The 15738-nt window shown below is 42.1% G+C and overlaps 1 protein-coding gene across 2 annotated transcripts in view; it reads left to right on the plus strand.

Annotated features, from left to right (window-relative positions):
* The first annotated feature begins 1641 nt into the window (after positions 1-1641).
* Positions 1642-15738, plus strand: part of RPS6KA2 (ribosomal protein S6 kinase A2) — a 293034-nt gene continuing 278937 nt past the window's right edge. Inside the window, exons 1-3 of one of the 2 annotated variants that reach the window (XM_013099223.5) lie at positions 1654-1796; positions 9833-9907; positions 13064-13108. In XM_013099223.5, coding sequence (XP_012954677.1) covers positions 9845-9907; positions 13064-13108 — 108 coding nt within the window. In that variant the 5' untranslated portion in view covers positions 1654-1796; positions 9833-9844. Of the gene's footprint in view, positions 1797-9832; positions 9908-13063; positions 13109-15738 lie in introns of both variants that reach the window. The other variant, XM_021272261.4, reaches the window with a different exon arrangement.

Consider the following 15738-nt stretch of genomic DNA (forward strand, 5'->3'; position numbering starts at 1 on the left):
CCTGGTTGAGTGCTGCTATAGAAATGCTACAAACAGTCTTAAATCTTCACCAGTCTAATTCTTGTCTGTCCTGATTTCAGTTAGGACAGAGTTAATTTTCTTCCTAGTAGCTGGTAGAGTGTTATGTTTTGGCTTAGGATGAGAAGAGTGCTGATAACAGGCTGATGTTTTAATTGTTGCAGAGCAGTGCCTACACCAAGCCAAGGACATTTCAGCTTCTCACTCTGTCCTGCCAACAGGCAGGCTGGGGGTGCAGCAAGAGCTGGGAAGGTACAGACCCAAAGCAGCTGACCCAAACTAGCCAAAGGGGTATTCCATACCATCTGACATCATGCTGAACAATATACGTGTATAGGGGTGGCTAGCTGGGGTGGAGGGCTATCTGCTCGGGGATAGGCTGGGCATAGGTCAGTGGGTGGTGAGCAATTGCACTGTGCATCACTTGTTTTGTACACATTATTATTAGTAGTACTATTATCATCATTATTATTATTGTTATTATTATTGTCCTGTCTTAATAAACTGTCTTTATCTCAACCCACAGGCTTCACTTTCCCATGTCTCTCCCCCATCTCAGAGAGGGAGGGTGGAGGGTGAGTAAATGGCTGCCAGCTGGGTTAAACCACAACATTGTCTCGTTTTGTTAAGCCTTTGGTCAGATGATAGTCATGTCCACTTGCTCTCCTGTGCATAAGACATTGACGTTTTCTTGAAGGCTGCCTTAATAATTACATAAGATAAGTTATTCTATTCTTGTAGAACAACTGGGTTTCTTTTCCAATACGAGTAAGTTTTTATTGATTGCTATTCATACAGCAATTTGTCAGGCTTTTGCTTTTCATGCAGTAGTTCACAAATTACTTTTTTTTTTTTTTTTGAGAAATACAAAAACAAGCTAGTGACATAATGTTTCTTGAAGCAGAGCAAAGAAAACATAATTTAGAAGGGGACAACAAACATAAGTCAAATATAAAATTCTACTGTAGACTTAATTTTATTTAGAATCAAGAAAACAGACAAAATTGGAACAAGAAATGTACAAGACCAACACAAATCTTTGGTGTTTTCATTCAGTTCAGTGGCCTCAGTAAATCAAGTGTTCAAATCTTTTCCAAGTTCTTGCTAGTGTGTTTTCTGTAGGTGAAGAACTTGGAACTGAAGTTTATGAATTCTACCAGAGCTTCCTGACGTCATCAGATAGCAAAATACAAAGGAAAACATATACAAAGTAAATCATATTCAAAATACAAAGGAAAACATAAATCAATAACTCAGATTGTTTTGCTAGATGTGATTTTTTTTTCTATTACATCCTCTTTCTTTCAATAACCACTGTTAGCAATAGGACCAACATCACTATAAGTCACTATTACTAAAATTTTATGCTCCAGGACCTGTAGCTAACCAACAGCAACTAGCTCCATAAGAAGTGAAGTGCTGCTGATGCAGCAAAGAAGCAACTACTTCAGCCATCCCAGGAAACTTTTATTCTGGAAAACTCCAGCCCAGAAACCCCTAGAAAGCATTCTTAGTACTAAAGATTTAATACTTGCCTTCCCCAATAGAACCCAGAATCATGTGGAGGCCTGATGATGGGTGGTCCTCACCCAGGTGGCCCTCACTATGTTAACAAGGAGCTGTAAATTAGTGCAGGTTGAGCACTCCACTGATTGGGTCTTCTTTTGTAGTTTGTACTGCTGTTGTATGGGGCTGCAACCTTTTCTGTGAGGTACATGTGGATGTGTACCACCATTGGCTTCTGGAGACTTTGTACTGCTGAGCTGTGACCTGTGAAGGTGAGAAAATGGCTTTGAACAACCTTATTTCCTTACTGTTTTTGAGGCAGGGGAAGAAGCCTGGCTTTTCCATTTGCTTTCACAGCATGACAGGATACAGCTCTGGGCTGTAGCTTGCTGTCCCTAGCAATCTCCTCCAACTGCCGCCTTTGTGAACAGCAACTGCAGTGATGAGGGGGGAAATCTTCCTGGAATTGTGCGGTTAATAGATGCAGGTTGGACTACAGTCTAAAAAAACTTCACTTATCCTTTGTAAAGTACTTCATTTATTGAGTTCAGGTATTGAAGACTGTACCTCAGTGATCTTACACTCATGTCTGGAAAAATAACTGGTGGTGTTCACTAGGAATAGTAATCAAAAAATATAGCATGACACACTTTAAAGAAGAAGAAAAAAAAAACAACAACAACCCGTTACCATGTTTTGCATGTTTAAACTTCAAAACACTGAAGAAATTCACTCAAAAATAGGTTTTCTGAGTAATTTTTTTCCTCTGCCAGAATAAGATGCTTAGCACCTGTGATGTTTATGAAAACTGGCAGAAGCTACATTCAGTACTGCAAGGGATGGGATAATTCTATTAGATACATTCTCATTTTCAGGCTAAGGTCATCTTCAAAAAGATGAAGCTGGTTGGAGGCATTGAAATCATACTTTTTTTTGGGGCAAGAAATCCTTGATTTCATATGTATTTTATTTCTATGCTTTCTTCATTCTTTGTTGCTTCTGTTTGAGAGGTAGCAGTCCCCCTTCAGAGCTAAGGACGCTTGATGCAGCAAAGCTTCTGTAATACTGGCAGGCTGGTTCTGTTTATTTTGAACAGACTATTAGTTTCCTGCCTGTAGATTAGATCCCTCATAGGGGAATTTGTACAGCCCCAGCCAGCCACAATGATTCCCATCACTGCTGCATTTACTCTTCTTCTGTGTGGGTGAGCTCACGACTTACTGCCTGAGAGCTGAGCAGTGTGAGCAGGTATTGAAGTAACTTGAGGGAGCAGTGTCCTGAGCCCTGCTGAAGCCAGGAGGCCTCCACACAAATATTCACAATGGCTGTTTTTTGTTACTTTGTTGCTCCTGCAAATATCTCTGCAGCTGCTGAGAAGCTCATGCTTCGGTTAAATGCAGAGGGAATTTGTTGTATCTGCCTGGATAGGCACACTGAAGGAGAAGTGGGCAACTGGTGAATATAGCATGTTCTATTTAAGTGTCACTTAGCATCATGTATAATGATAGATGTATAATAATTCTTTGCCTGATGCTTTGCTGCTTTCCTTGGTGTTGAAATTGACTTTTCCTTTTGTAAAGGCTTTAATCTATGATTATTTTATCTTGATGCTGTTTAAGTGGAGTGCATCTCTTCTGCAATCTTTTAAAACACTCTAAATGCAAGTGTGCCCAGAGCTGGGATTCCTGTCTTCCTTTACCTAAAATATCTGTGTCAGAGTTATTGGGGAAATTATTTTGAATTTCTATGACTTGTATGTAATCTTCTGTGTTACAGAAACATTACTCTTGTTGGCTTTTATTTTTGAGAAGTACTGCTTGCAAGTCTCCAGATATTTCTCTACATATGTGCCCAGGCATTTTTTTTTTCTTTTTTAATTTTTTAACTTTCTCTGCTATCCCAGTGTCTTCTGGGCTACTTACCAAATTTTTTTTCTGTAATGCCAGGTTTTAGATGTCAACTCCAGGTGGCTTTTTGGGGAGGGGGTTGACACTGAATATTTTTTGGGAATGGGGAACTGTGAAAGTTTGCATGGAAAATCCTAGTTCCTGAGCATTCTGTCATGAGAACAATGCTGGAGCTGTCCTATGGTCCCCTTCCGAAAGGGGCCACATGTTGCTGGCTGGCTGGAGCTCCCTCGATCAGCCAAGGTGTTGCTGCTGCAATAGTGACTGGGTATGCCCCTCAAGTCTTTGCCCTACTGCACTTTGAGCTGCTCCTTGAGGATTTATGCAACTTATCTGGGGGAAAATGGTCTATTCTGTACTTGTGACCTTAAAAGATTAAGTCACAATACTTACTATAAGCTCTTAAAGAAGGAGAATTTTCTCTACTGCCAATACAGCCACCTGTTTAACTGGTGTTTTTTCACTGTAACAAGAAGTACTGCTTCAATGGGGAATATCCCAGGAGCTTGCATGGGGGCTTTCTGTGTAAGGGATCACTTGACTGAAAGCTTCCAGAAGTCAGCATCTCTGCCGCAGGAGTCCCTTAATCTCATATTAGGCACAGGAGGCAGCTGATAAGACTGTCCTGTGCTTGGCAGCTCAGCTTTGGCAGTGATTTGCTTCTCTTTCAGCAAGGAGGCCAACAAGCTCTTGCTGTTGGGTAAACTGGCAGTAAATCAGCCCTGGCTTTCCTACCCTGTGGGCCCATCAGAGCTAGCACGACGCAGATCTCCTAATTGACCTTGGAGAAAACAGTTACCACCTGGCTTAGTGTAAGTGGCACTCAAGTAGAGTGGGCAGCAGAGACTGGCCTTGGCAGGTCCCATGTGATGCTGCTTTGTGCTGTTCTGGTTTCTGTGTTGGCTGTCGAGGCCAGTCCTTGCACTGCACCTAATCTAAGCCAGTGGTGCTGCACCGGAGCTTGTTTGTTGGTAATACCAATCTGTCAGCCTTTAAACTGAAGAAGCTTGATTACCACTGTTGCTCTCTAAGCATTGATTTTGCTGTTCAGTCTAGACCTCTTCATTAAGTACATGTGGTCAAGCCATAGTGCTGCAAAGGGCACGAATTAAGTAGGCCTTCTCACATGTTCAGCACTTCATATTTCGGGAGAGACAGTGAATACCATATTAGTTTGCATATGTTTAGCTCTGAGCTTTGCAGGGAAGAGATGCCTGCTACTTTGTTGAATGCTTTATCTGCCACCAGTTTGCTGTGGGTTTCTCAGCAATGATCAGGTCTGTAATTCACAATTAAATAGCATGAGGGACACCCCTTATATTGGAGTAAGCAATGTTTTCCCCTGTACCTTGCTCACCTAGCTATGTGTAAGTGTTGTGTGGAGCATGCAGAGGAGCACACAAGTGATGGTGAACATTCAAATGCTGAACCTGAAGCAGTTAATGTTGTAGCACTGAATCAAGACAGCTTCTGCTGAGAAACTGTAGTCATCGTGTTTTAGTAATGAGCTCAAAGCATTTCAACATCTGCTCTCAGGGAAAAAAAAGTAGTGTGGGGGATCTTGTTTGTTTGCCTGCTTTCAATCAGGAAGAATCATTTTGTTTTTATATCAGTCTCATAAAAAGGGCATAGGCAACAGACACTCATCCATCATAGTGATGCATGGTTCCTGTGTAGTTTTTAAACTGCCCTACTTTTACCAGCTTACTTCTGGCATTTGACATCTATCCATCCACTGGTGGATTTCATCCCCCGAATACAGGCCTAACTGGATATGAGCAGAGGTGAATTGCATAGACTATAGGAAACTGGTCACACACAGCAAGTTTCATCCATATGCTTCCCAGAGTGTACAGATAGATAATATAGGACTATGGTCTTCCTTACTATACCCTTGCCCGCAAGTTATGGGCACTAGGCTGTGCTGGTCTACTGTGATGTGCTCGGACATCTCCACTTGCTGTTGTGGTTCTGCTCGTGTGTGGTCTCTGTATGCATTGCTTTAGGCAACTGTGCAGTAACTGCAGCATGACTGATCCTTTACTGATGGGTCTCCACCAGAGCTTGAGAGATTACAGTAATTGTCTATGTCTGAGCATCTCAAAGTTGAGCATTCAAGGCTCTCTTGGAGCCTTTAGGCAGCCAAAATGGCACGAGGTGCACTTAAATGGCTGGATGTTCTCTAGTGAAATAGCTGAAGTGGACAAGGGAAGGGAGTGTTTTTTTTTGTTTTGTTTTTGTTTTTTTCTTTGTCCCTAGCAGTCTGGCATGGGTTTTTGTTGCTGTTGTTATTGCTTCTCAGCCCCCACCAAAAAAAACCATAAATGACTAGTGTCCAGTGATATTGACACTTGGGAGAACTGACCTCTTCTCGGTGCTAGCACTCACAGTAATCCTTCCTCTAAACAAATGTTCCCTGTGCCTGTTGTACACCTGGGAGGTGTTGAACCTGGAGCTGAAGCTTTGCTGGCATGGCAGGGAACAGACTGGGTGTCTCAACTTTGCTGTAGAAAGCTGTGTGCAGCAAAGGAGGCTTGGCTTGGCCGGAGGGCTGACAGAAAACATTTTTGAAAAGTTGGGCAGATGCTGCTGGTATCAGTGTGGCCTGCCTAATAATAGGCGATATTCATGCTGTGGCAAGCAGGAATAGGTATTTGATTGTGGAGCAGGACTTGGGAATCCTTTGAAGCAGGGAGGATTTCCACTGGCTTTACTAGTACGTTCCAGCCATACTGTATGTTCGGATAACACTTTTAGACAGGCTGTGTAGTTCAAGCTTTGAGTGAAGAGGAGTTGTGCATGTGTGTGGTTTTAAGAGCCTAGAAAAGATGTTAAGCTACCAACAAAAAGTAATGCTTTGCCTGCATGTCTTCCCTTCTGTGTTTCAAATGGGAAATAGTACTTGTCATCTTCTGAAAGCAGTGAAGGTATAAATTGTAAGTGTCAAGTGTCTTGATGCAATTTGTAGATAACACTGCAGAAATTTTCTTCTGTATTTGTGCATCTCCTGCCCATGTAGTTACCATAACACCGCAGGATATTGATGTATCTAATCCCCCACTCTGCATCTGGCAGCAGCCATTAGCTAGTACTCAGGAGACAGGTAAAAATAGATTAAAAACCACCATGTAAGTAGTCCAGTGCTCTGTTACACAGAAGATAAAAATGCTTTTATACTCTTGAAACAAGTTAAGTAATCTTTGTGCAATTCTTGACCTAGTTAGTATATCTGCAATTATTACTTCTGCTACTAAACTGACTGCGGTTAACTAACTTCTCTGGGGTGTGTGTGTGTAGGTTAAAATAAAATAGTAATAAAAAATAACTATTTCTAGCCATGACTTCTTTCTCTGACCAGATTTATTGTGTGTCCTTGGAGACAAATTGCTTTGGACTTTCATCTCCTCCCTCTCACATATTCTGCCTCTGTGATATTCCACCTCTGCCATCCCCTCCTTCTATTTGTTTATCCCAACCCATAGGTGATATTTTTGGAAGAGGACTGTTCCTGATTTTGTAAAATTTCATCCCTTTTTTGACCCAGTATCTTCGTAAGTAGACCTCAGAGATCTGGGGAGGGGAGCATGATTTTTTTCTGCTACTCTATTCATCCAAAAGAACATCAGTCCTGGCTGTCTATTAGGTGTTACTGTAAATGTTACTGATTGTTTTGCAGTGACACGATTATTTCTAGTGCTACATGATTAACCTTTGTTTCAGATTCTTAAGTAGATCAAATATACCCATTCCTATTACGAACTTAATTTGCCAAATATTTAGGAATTTGAGGCTGTGAATGTGCAAAGATGCTTTTTCCTTATGAATGAAGATCCTAGAGCAATACTTATATCATCAAGAAGAAAAATGGTATCCTTGTTAGTGAAGGAGGCTCAGTTCTTGCAGAATTTCTAGTAAAGATATGTCATAGACTTCAGTGGGGTTACTGTGGTTCATAAAGGCAGTGAAAGAGAAAGAAATGAGTGAAAATTGCGTTATCTGAGTTTCTTAACTGAAGACTTTTTTTTTTTTTCTTTTCAGGTGTGGTAAGGGGTGGAATATGAAATACGTATTTCAGTTAGTTTCATAAACTTGAATACTTGATTTAAGTCCAATTCAACTTCCAGTGCTGAAAGAGTGCAGTGAGACTACCCCAGGATACGTGCATACACTTGAAACAAAAACATAAATGCTAAAGGAATTGAAAGACTTCATTTGGCCTTCCCTTTGTTTTCACCTCATGCATGTTCAGACTGTCCAAACAAACATGAAAATATTTTTTTAATTAATTTTTTAACATTACTCCAATATTTAGTAATAGATATTTAAGGAAACATTGCTGTCTTGAGATATGCAATTTAATCTGCTAGAAAAGACTTTTAAAATATTATCATAGAATATCCTGAGTTGGAAGGGACCCGTAAGGATTATCAGGTCCAACTCCTGGCACCACACAGGTCTGCCCAAAAGTTTAGACCATGTGACTAAGTGCACAATCCAAACACTTAAACTCCGACAGGCTTGGTGCAGTGACTGCTTCCCTGGGGAGCCTGTTCCAGTGTGCAAGCACCCTCTCAGTGAAAAACCTCTTCCTGATGTCTTGCCTGAACTTCACCTGCCTCATCTTGACACCATTCCCACAGATCCTATCACTGGTGTTTACAGAGAATAGGTCACCTGCCTCTGCACTCCTTGTGAAGAAGTTGTGTATTAGATGTGCTTGCTCCTGTTGTGTAAGTTGAATGCAGGTGTCAGTGGTCCCCAGATTGTTTCCTTGATTGTCCTCCCCTAGGATTATCCGGGCATGTCCAATTTCAGCTGTTCCACATTGACTGCGGACACTTTACTGCTGCTGTCAGCCTCTGGCACCTGAGCTTTGTGTCACAAAGTCTAAAATGTAATCTTGTAAGTCAGACCTAAATACAAAACTTTTTAAAACAAAGCTTTGGTCCGGAGGAGGGCGATGAGGATGATCAGAGGGCTGGACCACCTCTCGTATGAAGACAGGCTGAGGGAATTGGGGTAGTTTGGCCTGGAGAAGAGTGGTCTTCCAGTGCCTATAGGAATCCCACAAGAAAGCTGGAGAGAGTCTGTTTATCATGTCCTGTAGTGATAGGGCAAGTGGTAATAAAGTTAAGCTGAAAGAAGGTAAATTTAGGTTAGGTATAAAGGAAGCAATTATTGAATATGGGGGTGGTGAGGCACAGAAGTTGCCCAGAGCTGTGTATGCCCAAACTCTGGAAGGTATCCATGTTCAAGGCCAGGCTGGATGGGGCTTTGTGCAATGGGGTCTGGGGGCAGGGGGTTGGAACTAGGTGGTCTCTAAGGTCCCTTCCCACCCAAACTATTCTGCGATTCTATAAATATCAAGATGGCACGGTATCATGTACAACCTCTGTATGTCTGTGGGAATGTGTCCATTTGATCTGTGAAGGCCTCTGAGCTTTAGAAAGCAAGCACAGCTCTCTTCACGGTCCTGTTTGATGCGCCTCCTACTATTGCGGTCAGTGAGGTGTTGATTCTCCCGTAACCCTGTGTGGTATCTTGGGTTCAGCAGCTTACTGTTGGACACAGAGGGAGTTGAAACAGAATCCGGGAAAGAACACTGCTTGACCATTCCTCTGTGCAAATCTGAGTGAAGAGCACTGCTGCTATGGAAATAAACTGTGGCTTTTGGAGTGTGGAACAGAAGATAAATGTACTTCACACACTATTTGCTCTGAAACAGCTCTTTTGAACAGTGCCTTATTTAGCAGCAGTGCCTTTCAGAAATGATAACTAAGTTGCCAGAAGGAGGTAACCTGCCCGTTTCACCCTGGGTTTGGCCGAGCACCTGCAGGGGCCTTGGTGCCTGCGGCTGGCGCTGTGTGTCATGGCAGTTGTAGTAAGCTTGCAATAAGCTGCGAGAGCTGGAGGAGGAAGAGGCTTACTACAGGCGGCGTAGTAAGGGAAAACAAGCACTTAGCTCCTGGCTTACGTGTTTTAAGACCAGAACGCGGAGCTGGGGAAACTTCACGTGTCCTTCTGCCAGCAGCGCTCCCTGGCACTGAGCCGAGCGCTGGGCAGAGCCCCCCCGGGTTGGCCCCAAATTTCCCCCCGCCCCTCGGAGGGGCCGCCCGGTGCTGGGGGGGCCCGGCCCGGGGGCGGGGGCGCTCGGTCTCCATAGCAGCGCCGCAGCATCCTCGGCATCCCCGGCACCGGCGAGGAGAGGAGCGGAGCGCAGCGCAGCGGGGCTCCCCCGTGCTCCCCAGGGCTGGCTGGGCTCCGAGACCTCCTTCCGAGCAGCCGGAGGGTCCCGGCGCCGCCTCGCACCGTCCCCATCCTCTCCTCCTGCTGCGCTCTCCTCCGGCTTTTTCTGTTATATTTTATCTTTTTTTTTTTTCCCCCTTCCCGGCTCGCGGCAGGCATCGCCCAGCATGCCGATCGCCCACTTGCTGGAGCTATGGAAAGGCATCGAGGTGGAGCCCATGGAGACGGAGGTGAGCAGGGGGGCTGCGGGGACCCCCACCCTCCCTTCCGAGCCCCCCGAGCATTGTGCACCCCCCTCCGCTCCCGGCTCGGAAACCTCTTTGGTGCCCCAAACCCGGAGGGGACCGGGGGACGTCGGGGCAGCCCCGAGGCGCGGTGATGGGCACGGTGTGAGGGTAGCAGCCTGCCTGTGCCGGGGTCGGAAACCGAGGGGGCTTGGGTTCGTGGTGAAAAGGCAGCCTGCGTGGCCTCTGACTTGAGATCGGGGGGAGTCCGGGGTCCTTGTGTCTGTTTTGGGTTCCGAGCATCCCTGAGTCTGGGTAGGCATCGGCACAACTTCGGGGGAAGTCAGACCCTCGGCCGTCCCCTCGAAGCACCAGGCTGTGCTTAAAGGGTCGTACTGGAGGCAGGTAACGCTGTGATAACTGCCTGGCTGCTGTGGTACACGTGCTCATGATTTATCCTGTAGTGTGTTTGCTACCTGTGCTTTAGGACTCTTGTGTCTAGGAAGGGATCGTCATTTGTGCAGTGACAGGCACACTGGGTTCTCCAGCACTTCTGTCGCTCTTTAGTAGAGCAATAAAAGTGATGTGTTCTTAGCCAACTGTTTCCTGCGCAGGGTTGTAGGGCTGTACTAGGTGATGTAAACAGACCAGTAAAACTTGGGAGGTGTGTGGACGGGTTTGTCTTGTACTACTGAGTTTCGTTTACTCTTGCAGGTTTCCCAAGCTCTTTGGCCAGAGCTCTGAAATGGATTTTGGTTGGGGGGTGGGAGGGAGAGGTAAATTAAATTTCCAGGCTACAGGGAAGGTACAGTACTTGTCTTAAAAGCTGAGTTGCTGAACTCTGGAGAAGGTTTTTGTATGAAGTGTTAGCTTAAATACCTGAGCAGTACAGTAGAAGCGATACTATAGTGTGTAATACTGGTACAGCTTGTTGTGGAATCCTTAGGTTCAGAAATAGTTTGGGAGCTCAGATAGATTTGCACTCTGTAATTCACTCCCTTGAATAAGTGTTGCCTCTTGCTCCAATCTGTGCTGTGCAAGAAGTCTGAGTGCTAACAGACAAGATCTGGGTAATGCATATTTTTCTCAATTTAAAGTAGTCAGCTGGCACCTTGTTGAGCCACTTTCTCAGTGAGGAGACTTGTATGGCTGTATGTGTTATGAACAGTTCTCTACTGGACATCAGAGAAATTGCGCACTTCTTTTTCAAAACCAGGTCTGCCTCCCCATTAACCACAGCATTCAAAGTCCATGTGCAAGGTTGTTCTCTTCCTCCATCCTAAAACTAATTGTTGTGTGGGTTCCTCCAGCATTTTTCTTTATGCCCTAGACAGAAAACACTTCAACTGTTGCCCAGATTGCTTTATCTGTATCAGCCCCTGGGAAGAACATCCCTGAATAGTAGGATGAGCTCTCAGCTCTGCACTAAGTCCCGGTGACTGTTGCTTGAGACAACTTTCCACTTTCATCTCCCTTGCTTGGGGAGCATTTTTGTCCTTTTTCCAGTAAAAGGGATGAAACTATAAGGGTCTCCTTATCAAGTGTAACTAACCCTTTACAAAGTTAGTTAATCAGATGCTTTTTGTTTAGTGTTTCCTGCTTTCAGGAATACTATAGTTATGAGCTATATTGAGATGATCAGTCCTTGTAAGATTTCAGCTATAAAAAGTTTACAGATGATTAAGGAATTACAGGTGTAAACTTTTTGTGGCTTAGATAAGAACAACAGATAAAGCACCACTTAGTCTCTTTAATTTATTGGTATCTTTTAAGCACATTAAATACACGCTAGAACTTATAACCCTCTAAAGTCATATTGTGGAAGTCATATTCTCCTAAAGAATCATTTGCTCAAATCTAGTTAAGGAGCGTAAAAATTAATTTTGTCTCTCATGGGCTATTGTCCTTGAAGACCAGTCATCTTTTCCATCGGTGATGGCAATGACTCTTTAATGAGTTGGCTGCAGCTTAAACATTTGTGATTGAACCCCTTCTAGGGAGCTGTCATGGGCTCTGAGTCTGTGTGGGATAAAATGTTTTCATGACTGTCTGCAAGTTGTTCTTTTTCACGGAAGCTTTTCACAGTTGGTAGACAAGGAGGGAGACAGTTCCGCTGTCTTATACATATGGACCTGCTTCTCGTCCCTCTCTTGATGCCAGAAAACCTTTTAAAATAGATGCATTTAAGAGTGCCTGTGCATGACTTGGGTGAATGACTTGCAGATATTAAAGACAACATTTATTGTAAATCAATTGTTTCATAAGGAGGAATGCGTTGACGGCATATTCTGTATTATGTTTTGCAAGGGGAGATTGGAACAAAGTCCTATTTCTTTTACCTGTTGACTCAGGAGGTCATTAATTGTCTGACAAGTAAGCAAGAACACTGATATTTGCTGGCTCCGGAATTTCTTTGTGCTTATTCAAAGTTATTGATCCCTCTCAAGCTGGATGATTGGGGTAGCAAGTTACAGCCTTGGAAGTGTTTTCCCAAGGAATGGATGCATTCTCAAGCTCTAATCTTTCAACTTGTTTCCTAAAGGGTTTGTCACGTAGACTTGAGCTGAGCATGAAAAGTTAAATGTTAATATTCACATGGAATTTGAGTGCTTGGAAAATCTTTTCCAAGCATACATATATTCTCTCTTCTCCTCAGCAAGAAATACTCTTCTTGTTCTCCAGTTTAGCTTATTAATGAATAATCTGGTTTAATTCTTCATTCATTCTTGTGTATTTCTATGACAAACCCAGCTTTGATAATTCATCAGCAATTTTAGTATCAGTGTTCTATGTGCTTTCTCTCAGAGAGATAAATATAGTAAATATAGAGTAAGTATATACCTCTAAAGGTGCTGACACCTGAATAAGTAATGTGCAGACTCAGCAAATAGTATGTAGTTTTATCTTAGTTTATGTATCTCTCTGAGAGAAAGCAGATCCTCTTGGATTCAAAGGTTAATTTGTCAGTGTTAAGTGGGAATAACATGCCTGGTGTGGTAGTACAAATTTGGAGTGATTTAACAGACTAAATGTAAACTGACTACATTTTGCACTAAATCTTGGCTTAGGGCCATACCTATGCAATAATGCAATATTATATATGCAATAATGTATATTTACGATATGTTTTTCCTTTTTTTTTTTTTTTTATCTTTTCATTAGCCTGTGGTGGAAGATGTTACCCTGGATGAAGAACCTGTAAAAGAGGTAAGTCTCTTTGTCTCCCATATATTAGTAAACTGTTATATCATCTCTTTGCCTTCATGGAAATAAAAGCTCTCTCTCTCTCATATCTGCATGCTTCAAGCCCTGAAGATGCAAGAAACAACCTGGTTTTAGTCATAGTCATCTAACTGGAGGCTAGAGAGTTTTATTTTACAGATATTGTTTTTCTACTAGCTTTCTAATGAAGGGCACACAACTTCCCTAGATCTATATCTTTCTTGCAGACAAAATTGTGTAATGGCTTCAGGAAGAGTAGCTGTCATCATAACACTGCTTCTGTATTGTGAATTGTACCTGCTTAATCAGCTCTATATGCTATTAAGCTTTGAATTCATTCCTGTTCATCTATTAGGCTGGCACTTCCTCCAGCACAAGATCAAGTTAACCTTTTAATGAGTTTATTATTTGCATTATTGTAGCATTGTACTATTGTGCTATTTTTCTACAAAGAATTGAAGGAAAACGATTATTGTCTCAAAGATCTTAAATGCCAAATAGAACGTGATAAGAAGATACAAAGCAAGTGAGAACAAATCAACATTCATTATTATGATGAGCCAAGTGCAAAACTTGACTATAAAACTTGACTATAAATTGGGCTGCTGCTGAACACAGGTGTCAGTAAAAGGTACTTCTGCAGGTCTGAGTAGAGTAAACAAAGGGTGCTTGAAAGATAATTAGAAACTTCCTTATTTCAAAAAGTAAAGGAGACTTAAAATCTCTCCAGGGCTGAAGGGAGATTACAAATATGTTTCCCTAAATTGCCACTTCTAAAAACACTAAGCTCCTGTTTCCTAACTTCCAGCAAGCTTCTCTTACTCTTTGGAATTTCACATTTTACCTTTGTGATGCTTGGGTTTTGGTAGAGGATAAGTTTTTCTTGCTTTCTGCTATGCCAAAGGAAAAGTTTCAACCTGATAATGTTAGAAAGTGAAATAAAGTCTCAGTTTTGAGCTCTGTGAAAGAGATATAACTTCAAAGTGTAAATTTCTCCACTTTTTCCATTTTAAAAAGGACAAAAATTATTTTCAAAAAGCTGGGGGCTGAAATTAATTGCAGGTAACTGGCCTCGTCACATTATCTTTTCAGAATATTGCTGAGGATTAAAATTCTGGGTAGTGGACTCCTGAGCTTTAGGAGGATTATTTTTGCTTCATTTCCTAAATGAATTTAAACCTAGTTAATTTTCATTAGGGATGCATCTTATGATTCTTAAGTTTTAACTTTGGTGGAAAAAAAAAGTGTTTAATGATTACTTAGAGAAAACAGGACTGAGGTTTCTCTCTCTCTCTCTCTTTTTTTTTTTTTTTTTTTTTTTTTAAATGCGTTTACTGCTTTAAGTATTACAATTTGCTATTTGGTATCTGTAATTGTGTTTATCTCCTGTATGTCTGCTCCCACTTCAGTAATTGCTGTGTCTGTGTTTCAAATGGGAATGAGGTCCTTATGCCTGGCTGAAAAACCTGCTGTAATTATGCATTAGAAAACATGCACACGGTGACTACTAACAAATCCTTGGCAGCGAAATATGACAGTGAAATGTAGAAGTGCCCTCACTATTCACTGAACTTCACTCTGTGTGGTTTTGTTATATAGTTCTACAGAGAATATAATAAGAAACTTTTTGTTTTCTTCTCCCCTTCCTCTGCTGCTGTCATGTTATTTCAGACTTTGGCTGGCTTAGTCTGTAAGCCCATTTTATTTCTATGAAGCTTGCATCTTACTGTAGTGCTCTTGAAGAGAGCTGACTGCAGCTGAGGTGACTCTTACTGATATCCTGACTGTGCCCAATCTCAAAGAGTTTTTCCATAAACCATTGAAGTATGACTTAAGGGGTGAATTGAAATCATGTAATGCAATAGGTGACATTTGCTCAGAGGACATTTGTCATGAGCTTGCTTTAGGCTACGTAGGCTTCCTGCTGTTTCTCTTATCAAATGTATGGTACAGACAGATGAGATGATGACAAATGAATTATAGAAACAGTACTTCATATTCTTCTGAGGGTTGATCTTGCTGTTGGAGAAGTTCTTTAATGTCTTGGAGGGCATAGTTGATTAATGGGATTTTTGGAAACAGCAAGTGTTTGAGGCACGTTTCATTTCCAGAGCAGCATGTGACAGGGCTGCTCTAGAACTGTGTACCTGGGCTACTTAGGGTTGCTCTCATCAAGGTATTCCTCGAGCAGGCCCTCCTAAAACCATGGACTGCTTGTCCTGTCACAAAGGCAAGCAAGTTGGCTGATGGGAATTTCCTTGAGAGGGAACTTCTAGCTTGTGGAGAAGTCTTCGTTTAGACTTGTGGGATCCAGTTTTTCCATAAGGTGATTCTTTTTGACAAACTGGTCAAAGAGAAATATACTTATATAATATTTAAATATATATAAACATATTTTATTTATATATATATATATATATAAATACAAAATAGGAAATAATAAGCTTGACCACATATTAGAGGCACAAACACATACTTAAAGGCACTGTGCTTTGTGGTCTGGTCTAGGTCCAAGTTAAGCATTTATATTCTATCTAAATTCTTCCTTGAAGTTGCAGTTGGCAGCAATGTTCTTTGTCACATCCTTAGACAGTGAGCATATGTGCAAGATGGCT

This window comes from Anas platyrhynchos, chromosome 3 (genome assembly GCF_047663525.1).
Source record: "Anas platyrhynchos isolate ZD024472 breed Pekin duck chromosome 3, IASCAAS_PekinDuck_T2T, whole genome shotgun sequence".
NCBI lineage: Eukaryota > Metazoa > Chordata > Aves > Anseriformes > Anatidae > Anas > Anas platyrhynchos.